The 20370-nt window shown below is 46.4% G+C and overlaps 1 protein-coding gene across 2 annotated transcripts in view; it reads right to left on the reverse strand.

Annotated features, from left to right (window-relative positions):
• The window catches only part of LOC142573266 (protein alan shepard-like), a 160870-nt gene that overhangs the window by 27637 nt on the left and 112863 nt on the right, over positions 1-20370 (reverse strand). For both annotated transcript variants that reach the window (XM_075682890.1, XM_075682889.1), the window contains exons 5-7: positions 18193-18290; positions 17440-17477; positions 8960-9137 (exon numbers count right to left, since the gene is read on the reverse strand). In XM_075682890.1, coding sequence (XP_075539005.1) covers positions 8960-9137; positions 17440-17477; positions 18193-18290 — 314 coding nt within the window. The remainder of the gene's footprint in view (positions 1-8959; positions 9138-17439; positions 17478-18192; positions 18291-20370) is intronic.

Consider the following 20370-nt stretch of genomic DNA (forward strand, 5'->3'; position numbering starts at 1 on the left):
CCACCACGGGTCGGCCTGGCATTGCACTATCTTCGGGATCAACCCACGTATGGGGATTGCTTAACGACTGCTTCACCTCTGCCGCGGGTTGGCCCCGCATTGTACTTGGGATCGGCCCACATATGGGGAGTGCTTAACAACTGCTTCACCTCTGCTGCGGGTCGGCCTGGCATGGTACTATCTTCGGGATCGGCCCACATAGGGGGAGTGCTTAACAACTGCTTCACCTCCGCCGCGTGTCGGCCCGGCATGGCACTACCTTCGGTATCGGCCCATGTATGGGGAGTGCTTAACTCCTGCTTCACCTCTGTCGCGGGTCGGCCCGGCATTGCACTATCTTCGGGATCTGCCCACGTATGGGAAGTGCTTAACGCCTGCTTCACCTCCGCCGCGGAGTGGCTCGGCATTGCACTATCTTCGGGATAGGCCCACGCATGGGGAGTGCTTAACTCCTGCTTCACCTCTGTCGTGGGTCGGCCCGGCATTGCACTATCTCTGGGATTGGCCCACATACGGGGAGTTCTTTGCTTACCACGCCAACAACACGAAAATTTCCTTTGACGGTAGAGGTGTACAGCCACGCTGTAAAAACTGAACTTTTGTTCCATGCAGTACGACCCAACTTGTTGGCCATTTTCAAACACCTTGCACCTTTATCAGGAGCCAGCCATCACATGCGACCCAGTCTTGGCATGTCAGCAAGATGATGGCATTCACTCCCATGGGAAGCATTATTTCTGTATTCCATGCCTACCATTGTTTTTTGCACCCAATGAACATTTGAAACTTTTTGACTTTTTCAGCCGTCAGATTGCACAATATGAAGCAGATTCACTGCCACAGAGGAAAGTAAATACATTTGCTTATCTTGAACAAATGATGTCCTTATCACCATCAGGCCAAAGCTAGGATGCGGCAATGAGAGAAATTCAAGATAACCAACCAGGCATATCTTGAAATGTTGGCCTCAGAACACATGAAGTGCGCTGCTCGCTGCTGCCAAAATGTGCGCGAAACAAGCCCTCCAGTGAATCGAATTCGCGGCAGCCAATAGGAGTGTGTCAGATGCCCTGCATGACTGCAGTAACGAATTACGATGGTAGTTTCCCCTCTCTGCGCTCGCTTTCATTGCTTCCATTTCTACATGGAGAAATACAGCGCTGCAACTATCTGAATCGCTGATCTCTTGTGTTTACGGCAATACCAGACAGCGGTGCTGCGCCAACGGAAAGTCGTGCTTGCACAATGATCGGTATGATAGCACCTGCAGAAGCACTATTTTCTTTCCGATTTCAAAGAGCACGCACTAAGTGCAATTTTCTCAAATTCTGCTGCATATTATACATTTTGTGATGAGGTAAAGGAAGGTCTTAGGATTGCGAAAAAGAATTTATACAATTGGAAATCTTGAACAAGTCCAGTTGCTTCCCGTTTCTTTTCCTTTCTGGCCGACAAATTTTTGCACCATCCCAAGAGAGCCGTATCATTGTGATTTTACTGCATTCCACTTGTCGAATGCTCAAATCATGACCTATGTCACGGCTCTTCACTAGCGTGTTCTTTAAACCCTTTTATGGTCACCACCATACATCTAGGAAGCGGTAACATGTACATCGGCGGATAGTTTGAAAAATCCCACTTTTCAGAATGAAGCACAGCCTAGCTAGCGTTGCTTCGGAGCTGCTGCAATCGCCCACAAGTCCTAAAAAACTATAGCATTGTGGTGCCACCCCTCAGCTTCCACCAAAAACTCATTTTTGCTTCGCTGATTTCAGAGGTCATAACTGGAGTGCATGCAGTGTTGGCCGAGCGTATCATGCATTCGTATCCACATTTTATGTTGCATAAAGTTCTGCGTTTCGAGCGGGAATTGCGTCAGCGCCTGACTTGGTGTTCTTGTGTGTCGTTATTGTGCATCTTGTTATTGCCTCGTGAGGCAATAACAGTGATAAGCAGGAGCAGTGGTGTTGGTACTAAATACAAGACCCTCTGGCATTCACTTCCCGTATAAAGTCCCAGAATGATATGATCCCACCTCACCCTGCGTGCTGTATGCTGGGGGTCGAGGGAAAGCATGCAAGGGTGAAGGGCAGTGGCCTTGTGTCTTGCGTGTGCCGCAATGACGAGATGATAGTGATAAGGAAGATAAGGCACGTTTACAGCCTGACATTATCGGTGTGTGGGTGAATGTCACTCGACGCTGGGCGCATTGGAGCCTGCTGGCCATGTCCGGTTACATTGGCTGCGTCAGTGCATCAAACCACCGGTTGAACTATTGACGATGTTGTTCTCGCCAACGTGACAAACTTGTGCGCTTATTCATGCTATGTCAAACTATACAGTGTTTACTTGAATCTAACACGCACCTTTCTTCGTATAAAACGGGTAAAAAAATTGGATGCACGTTGGAATAAAGTACGATCCTAAATCTACGTTACTATATCGCCATCGGCATTCGAAAAATGGCCGCCTAGTACACGCTTCTAGCCTAGATGCCGTAGCTTCCTCCATGTGCATACCTCCATGTTGTACGTGTAACCAGGCACTGGTGTACCACCAGTCTACCACCTGTCTTCCCGTTTTCTGTGTTTATTCAATGAGCCCAGAAACGCCGATTGCAAAGACAAGCCAAGTCCACCATAATTCCGCATTTGTTGCTAATGCCGTGCTTAAAGGCTTCCAAAGAGGCATCAGTTATGCGCTGCACAGTAATAGACTCTTTCACACTGTTTCGCTTGGCATGCTCATGCCCAAAGACGACCAACACTGGACAGGGATCGCTCACATCAGAAGCGATTGTACCAGAAGAGAGTACACTCGTTTCAATGTTCGTAATTATTCGATCTAGTGCCGACGTAGTAGTGCATGTGACACGTGTTGCTGTTTCTATTAAGTTGACAAAAACACAGAAGAGAATCTTCATGTTGAAATTATGTACAGTAGCGTCATGGTCTAGAATAGTAATATTGAAATCACAGCTACACAAAAACAAACATTTGTTTAGTGACGAATATTCTAGAATGTGGTCGAAATAATCCGTAAAATTTTTCATGTCATCATTTGGGGGGTGGTATACCACTGAAATGATTTGATTTCGATTTTGTAATGTTAGAATTTCATAATCATCGGTAACGTCACAAAGATTAGGCAGAATGTGGCACCTTTTGCACGCTAGAGTATAGATAGTGACACTGCCACCACGTTTGTTTGATCTATTAAGGAAAAACATTTTGTAACCAGGCAGCTGTAGCAGCTTGCTATCAGATTGATACCACGTTTCAGTGAGCATAAAAACCGTAAATTCGAAAGAGAATTGTTTTAAAAGCAGAACGATTTCGTCTTGCTTGTTACCTACAGAGCGGGGGTTAAGGTGCAAAGCGGCTTCACAGCTTGGGTTTATTAGCTTCACCTGTTGGGGTAGGGCTAATTCGTGATAGGTCATTTTTGTTTAGTTTTGTGATCACAGAGCAAAACGACGAGAGATTTCAATTGCCAGGTGAGCTATGATTATCGCCTATTACTGGCTCTGCACGACTGCTTTCCAGCGAGAATAGCCTAATAAGGTCTCTCTCGCTCGTTGGCGGCAAAACCGCCGAGCCATCGGATTGCCTCATGAAAATCTTTCTATTCTGTGACCACACAGACTTCCAGTGATGCTAATACTTTTTTTTCAACAGTGAAAGCAAGCTGTTTCTTTTGTGCCGGACAGAGGTGCTCATTGACATATACAGGATCAGAATTTTCCAGTCCAATGTCAGCGTTTTTCAGCTTCATCTTCTTGGCTTTCTGCAGGACAGTATCACGTTTGGCTCGAGACCGGAACTGAACTATACTATTCGACTTATCTGCCTTTCGTGTTGGTACCCGATGACAGGATTCAATGTCAAATTCTTGAATTGACTCACTGATTGCATTTCCTATCTTCGAGACTATGTCAACCACAGATTCGCTGTCACTTGACGACTCCTTGTATTTCTAGGTTGGCCCTTCTTGAGTATTGTTCGGACAGAACAAGTCGCTTGTCCAAATCGAGCATCTTTCTTTCCAGACTGGTGTGCATTGATCGAAGCATTTCGTTTTCAGCAGCAAGGTTGTTGCTTTTAACGATTTCCGCGTTTAGTTTTCCCTCAAGCTCTTCAATAGAGTCATGTGCAAACTCGAGGCTTTTAACTAAGCCCTTGCTTTTCACTCTTTAGTTCTCAAATTTCATTTCGCATTTCCCACTCTATCAACTCACGAAATAGCTTGATTTCCAGCTTTGGTTTCTTCTCTCAACTTTGCGACATCAGCTTTGAGATCCTCTTTCATTTTTGCCACTTCCTTGCCAGTCATTTTTAGGCTTGTGTCCCCTACCCCTTCAGCCAAAGAACACACTCAATAGGTTGACAAACAAAACAGGTGGACAGGGATATGCCAAAAATTGCCCGAAGAATATGAAGAGAAATTGCACAGTTTTCAGTGGTACGTTTTGAAGTTGCACCATACAAACGGCTACCACTTCAAACAGATTGGAAATGCCGATCAGACGCCGATCTACTTTGAAATGCCTGCCACCACAACTGTTGAAAAGAAGGCGGCGAAGCAAGTGCACGCTTTGTCTTCCAGCCAGGAAAAAACTAGAGTCACCACAATGCTTTGCTGCACTGCAGATGGGCACAAGCTGCCCCCGTATCTTATCTTCAGACGGAAGATGCTCCTGAAAGGAATTGTGTTTCCGAGTGGCGTGGTTGTGCACGCAAATGAAAAAGGTTTAAATCATCACGGACTTGGTCGCTGACTGGATGGTAACGTTTGGCGGAAGAGACCCGGCGGCAGTTTGGGTCTGCGTGGGATGCTTGTGCTCGGTGCGTTGAGGTGCCACCTTGATTAGCGCATCAATGACAAGCTGGCTGCATGCAACACCGACCTTGTCATGATAACCGGCAGCATGACATCGCAGCTTCAGCCTCTCGATGTTTGTTTGAACAAGCCAGTGAAAGAATTTGGGCCGTCTACACCGAATGGCTTTGTCAGTGGCTGACACGAATTCACGCCCACCAATAAAATGAAGCGTGCCTCGTGGCATGACTTTGCTGGATGGGTGAAAGATGCATGGTGCACGATCCCGTCTGCCATGGTCAACAAGGCCTTTAAAAAGTGTGGGATTTTGAATGCAATGGACGGCACCGATGATGAAATGCTTTGGTCTGTTGATAGCAATAAGGAGTTGTCTGATAGCGACGACGAGTGATATCTATTGCCCCACGCGACCCGTACTAGCTCAGTGAAAAATCTTGGCGGCAAGGTACTCTGCTTCCACTTGTGTTTTTTATTCATTGGAACTTTAGTGTACTGGGAATAAATCTGTTTTTTTCCAAATGAGAGAAAATAGTATTCTATATAAAAGCACAAGGCGCGCGGTACTGTACCATATTTACACGACTGTAAGTTGACTCGAATGTAAGTCAACCCCGCCCCCATATCGCGTGTGACAGGAAAAAAAAAAGAATAGAGCGCATATCCGAGGGCGCATTCGATAACGAAAATGAATTAGTAGCTGACATGGTCACTGGACTACTCGTCTTCACTAGTGCTGCCATCGTCAACGCTGCTACGGTCCCACAGCGTGTCGTCGTCCAGCAAAATTCCACATTTGGCAAACGACCGCACCACGACATGTTGTGGAACAGCAGCCTACACCGAATGCACCCACCCACACACAGCCGTCAGGGAGGCTGTTTTGACAGGCCCGGTTGGCGTAAGTTCGCAGTCTTCTGCCGCCAGCCATTTGTACTCGCAGCAGAAGAGGTCCTTAAAAGGGGAAGATCCGGGCTTGTTTCATGACCATGTCGCACTTCACTGGCAGGGACCGATCATGCATTTCAGTGACGTATGCCGCCACCTTGGCCCACAGCTCCGGAAAGTGTCCAGACTTCAGCACATGGGAAATTCCTCACTTGCCGTCACAGGTAAAAATTTCACTTCGCCGCAGTTGCCACTCTCGCACCACCTGTTCAGAAACATCGAACTTGCGGCCCGGTGCGCAGTGATTTGTTTCTTTGGCGTAAAAGATGGCAGCCCTCTAATGCTGCTGTGAACGAGTGCCGAATGGTTAGTGGGCCTGGAGCACTCATGACAACTGAGCAAGCATGGAAGTAGCACATAGCCGGCAGTCAAGTGGAATGCGTCAAACCAATGCCTTTCGTCTAACTATAGAGAAAGCTAAGCGCAACAGGGAAAGAGAAACCCGCGAGCGGAGTCTGCTCTTCTATGAACTACCGATACTCCCTGCAAGCGCCGCTGTTCTGAGGGTGTAGCCGCGAATGGAACAGCGGCACTTCCATAAACTATCGACCTCCCCCCCCCCCCCCCCATGAGTGGTGTGTGCACTGTAAAACTCTCAAAAATGCTGAAAAACCTTTCTGAAAAGCGAACAAACACGCGGGATAGCGAAAAGCTACGGGTAGGGCCATAGAGCAAATATAAATTGTAACTACGTTGTAGGTCCCGTTGGTCTTGCTTTTTTGCTGGTGCCATATTTTGGTTTTGATTGTAAGTTGAGCCCCCCCCCCCACTTCAAATTTTCTTATAAAAAAAAAAAAAATGAAAGGTCGACGTACAATCATGTATATACGGTACCGTTTTATTTCTTCAATTTTTTGGTCACGGGAAACGGGTGCGCATTACAATCGAGGGTGCGTTAGAATCGAGTAACTATGGCATTTCGCCCTATAGAGACGAGGCTAGCAACAATGATGACGTAGAGTGAGCTCGTCATGTTCATATTGAATAAATGCCGTTTTCATTTTGTGAACGCGGTCCTCACTTCTTTCTTCGGCCTACATTCAAGGTAAATTTTTAAAAATTTTTTCTGGCTTCGGACATTTGGGGGTCGGCTTAGAATCGGGGCCGGCCTAGATTCAAGTAAATACGGTAACAACATTTAGATACAGTGAAATCTCGTTAAACCGTAGTTGGCCGGAGCTCGGAAAAAGTACATACTAAACGGTAGTACTGCTTAACCGAAATAGTATGAGATCACTCACTTACCTATCAAAAACAGAACTCGGAGAGAGTGCGATGAAAGGGGAAAAAGACATCAGTATTATTCACTTTGCGAGACAAAGGTCTTATTTTCGTTTGATGCTGCGGTGGCCTAGCAGCGACGACAGCAGCCTCAAACTTGCTGAAACTGTGAGCCAGCTTTTCAGCCAGCTCCCTCTTCTCGGCAAACACTCGCATGGCAGATTTCTCGTTGGCATTGCATGTTCTCCGTGCATGTGGGTGGTAGCACTCCAGAAGTCGCAGGGCGCCTTTTTCATGGGAGGTGCTGTTCTCGTTGCAACGATAGCATTCATGAGGCTGACTTAACGCACAGCTTCTGCTGCTGTCGGGCCTGAATCACCCATGCTGTCGCTTTCCGTGTCATCCCCATCACTGTCGCTAATCGACTCTTCGGCAACAACAGAGGCAACGATGGCGAAAAGTCGAACCTCGTAGCCGACATCTCTTCGCGATCGCAGGAGCACTGCCGAGCAAGTTCTTCGCATTCCAAATGTCACACATCGTAGTCAACAGTAGATACCTGTCGCGTGCCAGCGCCGACTTCGTGTCACATTCGATAGCACGAACGATGTCTAGTTTTTCTTCTACGCTGAGCACCCGTCGTCCTTTTTATCTGAGCTTCGGCATGACGCAAGTCCTTGTTTGCACGACGCCACAATGCTCTCTGGCACGGTGCCAAAATGATGTTGATGTGTATGTGGCTTCACGCGCAAATGCACAGGGCTGTTCTGCTGTTCTGATCTCTGATGCTTGTTGTTCTGCCGGGCTGCCCGATGGAGACGACGCAACGCTGTGTTTGCGCGACGAAAAGTGGAGACACTATGTGTTAACCGATACGTAGGCAAGAAGCTGGTATGTTTTATGCGGATACCAAACACATTATGTTCAGTGGCCGCTGAGTCGGGGATTTGACTTACCTACTTTTAAAACGAAACTACTGTTTAAGCGGGTATGGTTTAACGAGGTTTTACTGTATAATGAAGTAATTTGCTGATCTTAGCGACTTCATTATTTGTATTTATTTCCCACTAAAATGTATGGAGATTATACCAATTCTGACGAGAAGGCAAGAAAAAAAGCTGCATGGCCCCCTTCCCCTTGCACCCAGCAGCACAGTTTGTGCGTACAAATGGTGCACATGCCAATATTGACTATGTCTGGTGTTGCCAACGCATATTTATCAAGGTTTGACTGTAATACCAAAGGTTTCAGATGGGGGAAAATGCAGCACACTAATTCAGATCATTGTTAAAGCAACAAAACAAATCACAGTGTACAATGAAATTTGCCAGACACTTGAGTCCAATGACAGTGCTGCCCTGCATACACTTCCCGGGGACAAATTGGGCAGGTCACTACCTGGCAAGCGACTGCTCTGCAATCTATCACATTTTTATGAAACAGCCTGTTCTGCATTTTCACAGCCTGGCTAGGATTAACATGACAACTGCAGCTTACTGATCTGGATAGAGTATTCCCCCTCAAGGAGGTCTGGCACTCGAGATCAGCCTCTCACCTGGATACAAGGAGCTCCTCCGAGTGCCACTGCCGGATTCATGTGGTACAAGAAAAAGCTCAGGCTGGCAGAAAATAGAACATGCGACTCAGGTGCCAGGACACAGTGTTTCAGTTTAGTGCCGTCTTCAGTTTTATTTCATTCCTGTTTTGCAGAAGCTGCCTGCCATACTCTTTTACTACTTTGCTAGGCTACACTTGACAGCATCCAAGGTTTCTCAGATTGTTCAGGACTAGCCTTAAAATGGCACATTTTCTCACCAAAAGTAGGGGCTTTAGAATAAGGAGCGTCGACCCTTGAACCTTTGCAGAAGCCAGAACACACTGACTCGCCGTGCGTATCCCAGTGGACCCACAACCAGCGGTGCTGCCCGACCCAGGGTCGGGAGGATCAGCTCACCTGTGGGGTGGTGGCTAGGTGTGGTGCCTGCATTATGTACTGGGCCGGCTGCATCCATGCACCTCCATGCAGGGCGTAGGCAGTGGGTGTCGCTGCTGTCGAGTAGCCTCGCTGCTGCGCTGGCTGGTAGCCACCGAGTGCCGCTGCAGCCGCAGCTGGCACCAACTGCTGGCCCACTCTGCACGTGTTGCCACACGGACGCAGCCCACATGCTTGAACCGCGCAGCACATGCCCGAACGGTGCCTCCAGCCCAAATTACCGTAATGACCCGACTGTATCGCGTCCCGTTTTCATTCTGTGTAACTTATTTCACCTTAAGGGCCCGAAGGCATTACGTAACGGGGAGGGGTTCAGGGGTTAAAATCAACTGTTTCCACAACGCTAAAAGTATATATATATATATATATATATATATATATATATATATATTGCAACTTCGCAATTTTTGCAATCATGAAAACAACAAAAACCCCAGAATTTATCCCTTCTCTATATGGTAAGTTATACCACTTATAATAATTATGGGGTTTTACGTGCCAAAACCACTTTCTGATTATGAGGCACGCCGTAGTGGGGGACTCCGGAAATTTCGACCACCTGGGGTTCTTTAACGTGCACCTAAATCTAAGTACACGGGTGTTTTCACATTTCGCCCCCATCGAAATGCGGCCGCCGTGGCCGGGATTCGATCCCGCGACCTCGTGCTCAGCAGCCTAACACCATAGCCACTGAGCAACCACGGCGGGTAGTTATACAACTTGTGTGGTCCAAATGTGGTCCCACCAAAGATATATATATTCCAATGGGAAAAAACGCCCGGGTAATTCGAACATGCAAGCATTAGCGATGATTAATTTGACCATACTGCACCCCGACAGTGCACTCAGCAGCGCGCCATATCACACGGCGCTGCCTCTGACCAACAGATTCAGTGGCAGCCATGGCCACACCGCAGCAATGCTAGACCTAGCTACTTTGACGCTCGTTACCTTTGACTCGTTAGCTACTTTGACGTTCTCGCTGTTCGTTGCCATGTTTCTTTTTTTTTTCTCATTAGAACAATTAGCCACTGTTACTGCAGCAACTCCTTCTTTGTAATCCTCACAAAAGGCTTTAAGCGTGGAGAGCATGACATGTTTTATAACGCCGTTTTCCGAGAGTCAGCTTTGCCCCAATACAGTAGAGTTAAGAGGTGAAGCATACCAAAAGTTACAAGGGGCAATTGTCAACAGTCATGGTATGTTTCCTTTAATTATACGCATATGCACCCGCAGTCTCCTGTCATAGTAAGAGCACTAATACGGCTAATAAGTGCGCTGGCAGGCCTTCAGAGCTATTTTGGATGTGCCTGTGGCGATTTGAGCCCACGGGGGCAGTAAAAGGCATGCATTCATTTTTGCGGACCGCCTGATTTTTCAGACGTTTTTGTGGCCTTAGGGAGTCTGAAAAATCAGACATTGACTACAATTTGTAAATACATATGAATAAATCTTGTGGCACTTCCCACTCATGTGTCAGATCAGTGCACATACACCACTGCAGGTAAGTCCTCCATTTAATTAGCTTCCTTTAATTCGAACTTGTTTTAAGCCGAACAAATCTTTTGGGCCCCTTCAAGTTTGAGTTAGAGATTCGACTGCATTTTTTGTGACCCTATTCACATCCGGAAAAACCAGCTGGAAACTTTATTTCCATGAAAAACTGAAGAGCTGAAGAACAACATTACGCACACATTCGATGCGGAGCGTGAGCCACTGACAAGCAGCTAGAGACCTAGGCCACATCTGCACGCACAGCTGCCGCCATGGCTTGTCTCTTTTTTTCTCTGTTCCTTGCTCATTTTCTCATTCGCTCCACGTCTCCTCAATTCTCCTCCATATTGCTCTTGTTGTTCTTTCCTCAGCCAGGGCAAATCGTTGAGGATTGTGCTTGTTACCAGCCTGCCTGAAGGATTTCCTGGCAGCCATATCGTAACCAGTACAGTCGACTCTCATTACAACGGACCCTGATAATCTGCCAAAAGATGCCCGTTTTATCTGAAGTCTGCAATATCCTAAACACCTCACTTCCGAAACTTTGGTCACGTCTAACAACGTTACTGCAAAGAGTGACGAACGTGCAAAATAAAAAAACAAAAGTCGCAGTTTCTTCGGAAAGGCAAAGCATCGCTTGCAATAGCAAATTAGTAGACAGCTTTGTGAAGTAAGGATAGCAGTTTTGTTACGCTCGATGACTGCGGAAAGTCTATCAAAACGTTGGAGCGAGGAAGCGGGTCAGCAGCTGTGAGTAATTTGACCTTCGTGCTGTTTCTCGCTTCAACACGGACTAAACGAAAGCAGAGTGCATACGAAGCTACCGGCACTGGGCAGTACACTTTGTGCGCATTGCAGATCGCTTTCAAGATGCGGCGGCCGCGCCATAAGCAGCAGCCCCCCCTCTCCCTTGCCTCCCCCGGTGGTTCGCACGTGAAAGAAGATGCCCCACCTTCATCTCTCGTGTGCACGATATTGTGCCGTGATTGTCGGCTGACTCTCGGAAGTCAGTTGTCAGCCTGTGTTGACACAGCAAAAGCACATTTTATACGCCCGATTTTGAAAAAAAATTCCTACTAATTTCGTCCACTGTAGCCAATGGCCAGTTGTAGCGCCGTCCGTGAAAAGTGAACTTTGTTGCATTAATAAAACAGGTTGAACAAACTAAGGCTGAAATATGGCCCATTATATCAGAGTCTGTTGTATGCGGTCCGTCGTAATGAGCGTAGACTGCATTTCGCCTTGCACAGTTGCACTATAAGTGGTATGCGTATACAGTCAAACCTGACTATACTGAACCCATATACATAGAATTATTCTGTATATCGAACAATTTCTGAACATGGTATAGTTACAAGTATACATAGCAAAAATTACACTAACTTCGAACAAAAATAGCAGCGACTCCCGATATATCGAAAGACAAGCAGTGCAAAAGTGCTCCAAGAAGTTGGCTTTTCCTCATCGCGGCAAGGAAACCCGGCGCGGGGCTCCATCCAACCACTCTCCCTACCGTGACCGTGTTGCGTCGGGCGAGCCGTCAACACCCCCCCTGCAAAAATGATCCTGGATGGCCCGCCGCCCTTGTTCAGACAGCCAATCTAGCATGACGATGGCTCTTGTGCCATCCGTGTACAAGTGGTTCATCCGAAATTGCTTCACATATGCCAGCTTCCGCGTGCCCGGTGATGACTAAATTCTGGTGAGTGCGACGAACCCATTACCAGTGTTGCCGAAGTTTGGAGCGAGCTGTCGGAATTTCCAGAAGCTGTTGACGAGTCAACGGTCGATGAGTTTGTGAGTGCAGATGATGGTGTGCGACCACAGGAGATCCCGAAAACGAAGACTACACTGCCGACATCGTACAGAGCACAAGTGAAAGTGGGTACAATTAGGAAAGCAACGGTGGTCCTTTGCCTACATCCTCCAAGGTTATTGGTGCACTCGCACTAGTGCGGTGCTTCTGCGCGAATGTGGAAGGTTGCGGACACAGCTGCTCCGACTCCCTAGACAATGTGGAGAAGTGTGTGCGTCGCAGGCAGCGAAATTGCCCAAACAGAAGTAAATAGAGGACTATTTCATGCAAAAGTAAGCTAGTTTCATCAATAAAGTGATTTTATAAATGGTATGTGCTTTTATGATGTCCAATTCTTTAGCAGGCTTATATCGAATTGTGCCCTATATCGAACCGATGGGCGTTTTTCTTTTTTGTAAGTTCGATATACTGCACACCAAGTTCCATGGGAAGGTAAACGAGGGGAAGAAAAGACTGTGTTATATCCAGTCCTGCTTTACAAGCAGTTACGTTATAAGGGGTCTTCACTGTACTGAGCCAACCGAAACATGTGAATGTGTACTGAAGCATATGAAAGTGCAAACAGTAAATAATATGCACTCCCCAGTACTAACTGTATACAGTCAAACCTCTATATATCGAACACGAATATATAGAATCATTGCATATATTGTACACTTTCTATATCAGCTGGAAAATCACATGCATTTTTAATTTTTCATTTCGAATGGGGTCACACGTAATATGGATATATCAAACTCCGCCATGCCAGGCCATGTGTGCTCTGTCGACAGACGGCGAGCTTTCCCGCAACACCCTTGAAGATAACGGTGACGCGATGGCGTTCCCGACTGCTGCGCACTATAGCTGCACACATCGATCACGCTGAGGGTGCCATTTGAACGTAGTGGCGTACACATGTGGCGACTTGGCTAGTTCAACGTCAACGACGCATTGCCTTTGCCGCACTGACTCTTCCTCGGTGCCGCGCTCTGCGCCTGCCATGCTTTGCGAGAACTGGCGGTTTGCATCCGCAAAAACGAGCAACAGCGCGTGCTCACTGGGCTCGTTCACAGACACCTTGGAAGACGCCACCCAATACCTTGTTATTGACAGTGTGACAGTGAATGCTTCAATTGACAGACATGGAGATCGCAGCAAAAGTAGCGGCCAAATGAAGACGCTGCCAAGGTTGATCCTGCAAATGCTGATGTTGCCCTACTCCCGAGTTCAACTGAGGCTGTAGCTGCTTTGGACCTTCTACACTGGCACCGGCCTATCACTTGTGGATCGTTTAGACTATGTTGAGGACTCCTTGTTTAAGGGGGGACGCGGGTCTTTGGGATCGAGAAATCGCGAAAAAAATTGTTTTTTCAATTTTGTCATATTCGTAATTATCGGGGTCCCTTCCACCCATAGCCGAAGTTTTGGGCCTTTGAGACGTGTAGTTTTAAAGAAATTATCAAATAAACGAGCAAACTCGGCATGGTTTTTCGCGAAAACATAGCAAATGACGCCCACATTCGGCGGCGACGCATTTCCTAGCCGTCTGCCATTATGCGGCTATCTTTGCCTCATTTGAAAGAGCGATCCTTCAGCTCTTTTTCCCGCCGTAGATGAGCCTCATGTGTCGTGTCATTGCAGACAAAAGCGCAAAAAAGTAAAAAACGAATGCGAGCATGTCACTGGCTGCTTGTGATCATGTGACGATCATGTGGCTTCTCATTGCTTCTCATTGGCCCACGCGGCGCATGCGAAGTTCAGCCGCACGTCTGCCCGCATATTGTTCGCGCATGCCGCCATTTTGAGAGCGGATAAAAACGCGTGAACTTGGGATATGCCGCCGTATCTGAAGAACAGCACCATCCACAAGTTCGGGAAAAAGCACAGGAAATGCGTTAAAAGGCTAGCGGACTCCTTCGTTTTGCCGACGATAACATAGGGCAACGGCACGCTATCGGAAAGTGAATCAGTGGAGGCATCAACGGCCAGTTCAACGACGTCGGGGGAATCCGCAATACCCGCTGTCGGCTCCCTTGGAAGTGGCGGCCAGGAACAGTGACTAAGAACTGAAGCAACGTTCCTCAGTCAGCCAAGATACATTGAGCAATGGCGCGCTATCAGAAGACAAACTGCCGTACGAGACGGCGACGTCGGGCGAGTCCGCGATACCCGCTGCCTTGGAAGTGGCGGCCAGGAACAGCGATGGAGATTCGACACAACGCTCCTCAGCAAGGACGATCGCGATCAGCTCAGACAAAAGGTAGACGAAAAAACTGCGGACGCTCGCAACGATGCGCTACAACACGGGCTCGTCGACATCGATATTGTCAACGAAATGCTTCGCAAGACTGTGCCAGAAGTGTGGAGCTAATAGTGTTTCGATCTCCAGAGGTGCCAATGATTACGGTATCGCGGTGCAACTGACTGAGCGTGGAATGTGACTTTTGTGGCTGTTGGATCCATCCGGCCAGACGGAACCAGAGGCAGCTGTCGCCCTCTTTGAGTGCTCCCTGTCGCGCCATATGCTTTGCCACACCACAATGCTTTGCGATAGAGACAGCAGGTCTTTCCACGCATGCGAAGAGGCCAAAGATGGTTACATAAATGTAGAGAAGGAAGACTGCATTAACCATGTTCAGAAGCGGATGGGCACTGCTCTTTGCAACGTCATCCACAAGCACAAAACAGAGCATGGCGAGAGTATGAGTGGTAAAGGTCGACTGACAGGTGACCTGATTACAAAGCTCACTGATTATTATGGCTGGGCACTGAAGTCTAATGTGGGCAACATAAATGGTATGCACACAGCGGTAACGGCAACCTATCATTACATATGTTCGACTGATCAACACCCAAATCACAGCCTGTGCCCAAGTGGTGCCAACTCATCGTGCAAACAGAATGCTACTACTGCTAGAGGAGAACCACTTCCAAAGCATTGCAGCTTGCCAGAGCATGTTAGTAAGGCACTCCTGCCTGTCTATGAACGACTTGCTGGCAAAAAACTTTTGCAGCGCTGCCGCAGAAGGAAGGCACAAAATGCAAACGAATCACTGCATTCTGTGATCTGGTCCCTCATGCCAAAGACCAAACATGCCTCCCTATTTGCAGTAGAAACTGTGGTTGCAGAAGCAGTAATGAGGTACAATGCAGGGATGAAAGAAGCCTCGTCTCGTATTCTACGAGAAATGAAAGTACAACAAAGCAACAAGGGCATTCAAAGAGCAGAAGAGAAAGACGGTCACCGTCTCAATAGTGCAGAGCGAAAGTGGGCAGCTTCAGCCGCCTTCCTTCACGCAGCAAAGCGGCGACACCACGAAAAACCATGCACCAATTATTCATCTGGGGCATATTAATGTGTTAGCTGTTAAATATAGCTATTTTATTGGTTGCACAACTCTTGAAAAACAATGCCTAGCATTTTTTGTGATTTTCTCAGTTTCTATTTTTCAGCCTGTGCACATTCTTCAGATAAGTTTTCTCAGCTTCCACAAGTCCAATTTTAAACATTCTTCTTTCATTTGAAACCTTAGGGCTCAGTAAGTGACATAAAACTACCATATAATGCAAGGTAAAGCTATAAATTAAAATAAGTGACAATGTTGATCTAAGTAATTATGCCTCTACTGCTAACATGAAGTTCAAATGCTCACAACGTTTGTTCTGGAGAAGCTAAAATGACAAAACTTGTCTTACGGCACTCCTCGATTAGTGTAGCTTGTAATGGTAAAGAGTACAACAAAAATATGCAGTACATTTTTTTAGAAACATGACAAAACATGTTTAACAAAATGTGTCTGTTAAGAAAGAATAGCATGAAATACATTAAAATAAGCTTTATATTTAAGACCTGTACATAAAGCTACATAAACCTAGAAATTTTCATTCTAGCTCAAATATTAAAGAAAAAAAATTAAAAACCCCACATATCCCCTTACGAACGTAGCTGCCAATAAGAAGCAGACTACACTGCTGCAGTACTGAAGCTTTAAGTGAGTACTTACTGCGCCACGATTGGGGGACGATCGGGGATCGTTGTTCGGAGTGCGCATTCGGTTGCGCCGCATGCGTTTGGCCTAGGCCATGCTGACTTCGCGCAGCCGATGAAGTCGATGTGGCCTACGCGAATTGTGTGCAAAGCCAACTCAGTCTAGGCCAGCTTCGCGCAGCCTAGGCAGCGCAACCGAACGTGCACAACAAACAATGATCCCCGATCGCGCCCTTGGTTCATTGATTGATCTCTTATGTGATTTTGTGTATAGAATTCTGGTTATATGGAACTATTTCGTGATCACTGCACTGTTCAATATACCGAGGTTCGACTGTATTCTCGTGTTGGGGCCACAATATTTTTTGTTTCTAGTTTACAGAAGGTTGTGTTAGGGACATAAAGGAAAACAAAGATAAATTTACCTGTGCTTTGAGAAACTGATCGAGCATGCCATTTTGGTATGCGACAAACTGCAAAGGTCTTATTTTAGGTTCACCGGCTGCCCCATTCATCAAAGCTGACGTTTAACCACAGAGCTGGTGGAATCTGGTCCACTGTAAATGCACTGTTACAAGACAATGTCTTCAGACACCAAACCTCGTGTAAGGTTGTGCAATGAAGAAATTACTGTGGTTTATATACAAACATGAATGGAATGTTAAAAAGCACCTGCTTAGATTTCAGGTGGTACGGTAGTGACAAAGGTTGACTGCAAAACGTACACGCTCGCAAATTAGCGCTACATTTAGGTGCAGCATATATCAAAGTTGTGTGCTTTAGGTCTCCCAATGGATGCAGTTTACAGAATTGTAACTTTTCTCTTCATTGCTGAACTACATAGTTGTCAATGTGGTTTTTTTTTTGTGTGTGTGTGTATTTCCAACTTTTCTTTTTATGGCCAGAATAAAAAATCTACTGACAGTACATAATTTTACTTTTTCCTTTAACTGCAACAAAGCTCCTCCTAACAGGTTCAGTGCGTACCAAGAAAAACAAGTCCTCTGTTCCTACATGTTTAGATGGGAGCTCCGATGGCTAAAGCAACACAAATCAAGTTAAAGTTATGCACAAGCCTGCCACCAGCCACTGCATGAGGTGGCCGGAACACGAGGGGCCCACTTGGAAGCATCGAAGAGATAAACCAGCACCACTACTCACCCATTCTGCGAGAGTGTCCCTTGCTCGTACGGAAGTCCCTGCACGAAGAAAAAGCGGTCTGAAAACACATGTGTCTGGGAAACTCTGGCATCTTGGTTGCCTCCTCAGGCAGTGCTAGTGCTGGCCCTGCCCTGCTCATAGCCCTGCCTGTAACCAACCATCCAGCCAGCCAACCAACCAAGTTCTATATTCACATCAGCACACTGCCCTCCATGCAGCATCAGAACCTTTTGGACACTGCAAGGAAAGCTTCACTTTCAATCGCATAGAAGCAAGGTGACAACTCCAAGCAGCAGCGTTTTATCACCAGTGGCGCTCCGCACGTTTTTGTTTTTTTCCCGTGAGACCCTGCTTTGACATGGCCACAGCTCTTTGAGGTCAGATTCCTTTAGGATGTCTCCCACTCCATACGTTCACAAGTACCCGTTTGTCGCAGGTATTAGTCTTCTGCTAAATGTTTCCAGTCATTCGTTACACATGCAATGTTTTTTTGCTTGCACTCCACTTACACTCTTCCTCGTGCCTCACAGATTTCACCAGTAGCGTGTCCTCACCCTCAGCATATTCATCTCACAAGTATACTATGTTACATCACGCATGTGTACCCCATATGTGCACACTTCGGCTCATCCCTGTACAACAGTTTATTATCTAATGGTCAAAAACAATGGCTTCCTCAACAACTCACCAGTACCTCCGAGAAATCACACATCGTATAACAGTCACTGCTTCCAGCACAAAACAAGCGCTCACCTCTCCGTCACGCCACATGCGATGTTCATGGTTCTTGTACAGTGTGCGCTTTTTGTTCCCACCATCTGCAAATTTCACCAGTAGCGGCTCCTTGGACCCTGCACGGAACACAGACACAATACTAGTCAGCTGTGCCTAAACCAAACATCCAGTGGAAAGTAAGGTCAAATGAGTTTCACAAGTGTATTGAGCAGTACTTCTCAAGTGAGATTTTTCTTTCAAGATTTAGTGCAAAAAAAAGAAACAGACAGGAAACCTGCCCATGGATCTACTCTAAAATGCGCCAGCAACCAGTGGTGTATGGCAGTAACAATGTTGGTAGCAACATCTTGCGACGTGAAGTTTAACCGGAAAGCACACACTGTAGTGACCTACCATATTCTACTGACGTGCTACTACTAAGGGGGGATGCGGGGTCAATTCACTCATTAGAAAGTTTGTTTTCTACGCTTTTTAGTAATGAGAGGTATTCAAGAACATCCAAGAAATAAGAAGAAAACAAAGGCACATCTTTGGCCACGGTGAGTCCAGATGGCCTGTGAAATCAAAACTCAAGTTTGGATTGGTGGAAACACAAATTGTGACATTCAATTTTTTCTAGTCCGTGGGGTTTCTGTGCCCAGCCTTGTTTTCGTTATGGTCGAAGCTGGTCAGCTCCAGATTTCTGTGCTAGCTAGTTCACTGTGATGGGGCAGGTGGTGGTGGACTATGCCTGCCACCAAGTCTCTTGACACGACATAACTTTGAGATGAAAAAAAAAAAGCACCGCAAAATAGAAACAATAGGCAATATGCAAAACCTGCAGGTGTGCTTCTCCACACATCTTCTTTGATGCAACCAAGACGACGCACCTTGGGCTCAAATCATAGTTGAAGTATCAACATGTGGGTCAGTGACATCCCTCTTGCGATCGTCCTCTCCTCACACCATCCCAAGGTTTCAAAACATGTGTCTCAGCTTTAACAGCACTGCTGGCAGGAACGAGGCCATCTTGATTAGAGAAAGTTAGCTCTGTGGGCAAGCCTGCTTACAGACTTTCACATATTGTCTATTGCCACTCAGCAACATGGAGTTGAAGGAGGGAGCCTAATCTATGCAGCAGGGGCATTCGTTTGAGCACCGTTGCCCAAAGGTTAAAATGGCATGTTTTGAAATCTTTTGAATTTATTTTTGTTAAAGTTTGCCCTTTTACACCAATTCGCCCTTTTTGGAAAACTATAGTTTCAAAACTGCAATGATGAAAACTGTTTGCAAGATTGTTATTAGCTTGAAAATTTGTGAGGGACAAGACAAATGGACATCTTGAATTCCTAAACTGATTCTATCAAGAAAGAAATATATAGGTCTGTGGATCACAGTAACAACAAAATAAAGTTTTTAAGTGATGGGGTTTCTATGAAAGTAGGTATAAAATTGCAAGCGGCTGCCACTATCCTGTAATGTCCACAAGATATTTATTGAGGCAAATTTTCTCCATCTTTATAATATGTATAATGATAGTTTTCTTAAAGTGGCACACTGAATAGCTCGATGGAGCATTAATAACTTTTTTTTTCTATTTGTGCTAGAGCAATGAAGTTTCCTACATGTTCTAATGACAACAAAGCAAAGCCATCCTGCCAAATTTTCGTTAAATGACTTTGCATTCTTGTGCCCCGCCCCCCCCCCTAAAGCCCCTCACCAGGTCCTACTGCAAATTTTATAAAAATTGTTTTTTTATTGGAGGAGATGAACGGAACTGAACTGCCTGTTATAACACCAACACGAGGCGAGCACGACTGCCCACAGAGATGCCCTTGTCCCTCTGCCTACGCAAGCTACATTCCTTCCTCGCCCGCTCCTTTGCTGGAGCCGAGGGACTGCACTGGGTCTACATGGCGAGCACTGCCTCCTTTTTGCTTTCTTCTCTTCCTTTTTTTGCTGTGTGGTGCATTTTCACTGGTGGCACGGCGCTTGCTGCATTAGACAATTCACCAAAGTAATGTGTCATGGTGAGTGGGCTCGCTAGGACTGCATCTTATGTCATGGCGTTTGTGCGTGTTACTTCAACTCTGGCTGGGAGCAGCATATTGCAGTGATGCTACTGGCCCATGCTATTTCAGGGCAGCTTTTGGAGCAGCGAAAAATGCATTTCAGAGCAGTAAAATGGCTTTTCGGAGCAGGTTTATGAAAGTGAGT

Source organism: Dermacentor variabilis, chromosome 2 (assembly GCF_050947875.1).
Source record: "Dermacentor variabilis isolate Ectoservices chromosome 2, ASM5094787v1, whole genome shotgun sequence".
Lineage (NCBI taxonomy): Eukaryota > Metazoa > Arthropoda > Arachnida > Ixodida > Ixodidae > Dermacentor > Dermacentor variabilis.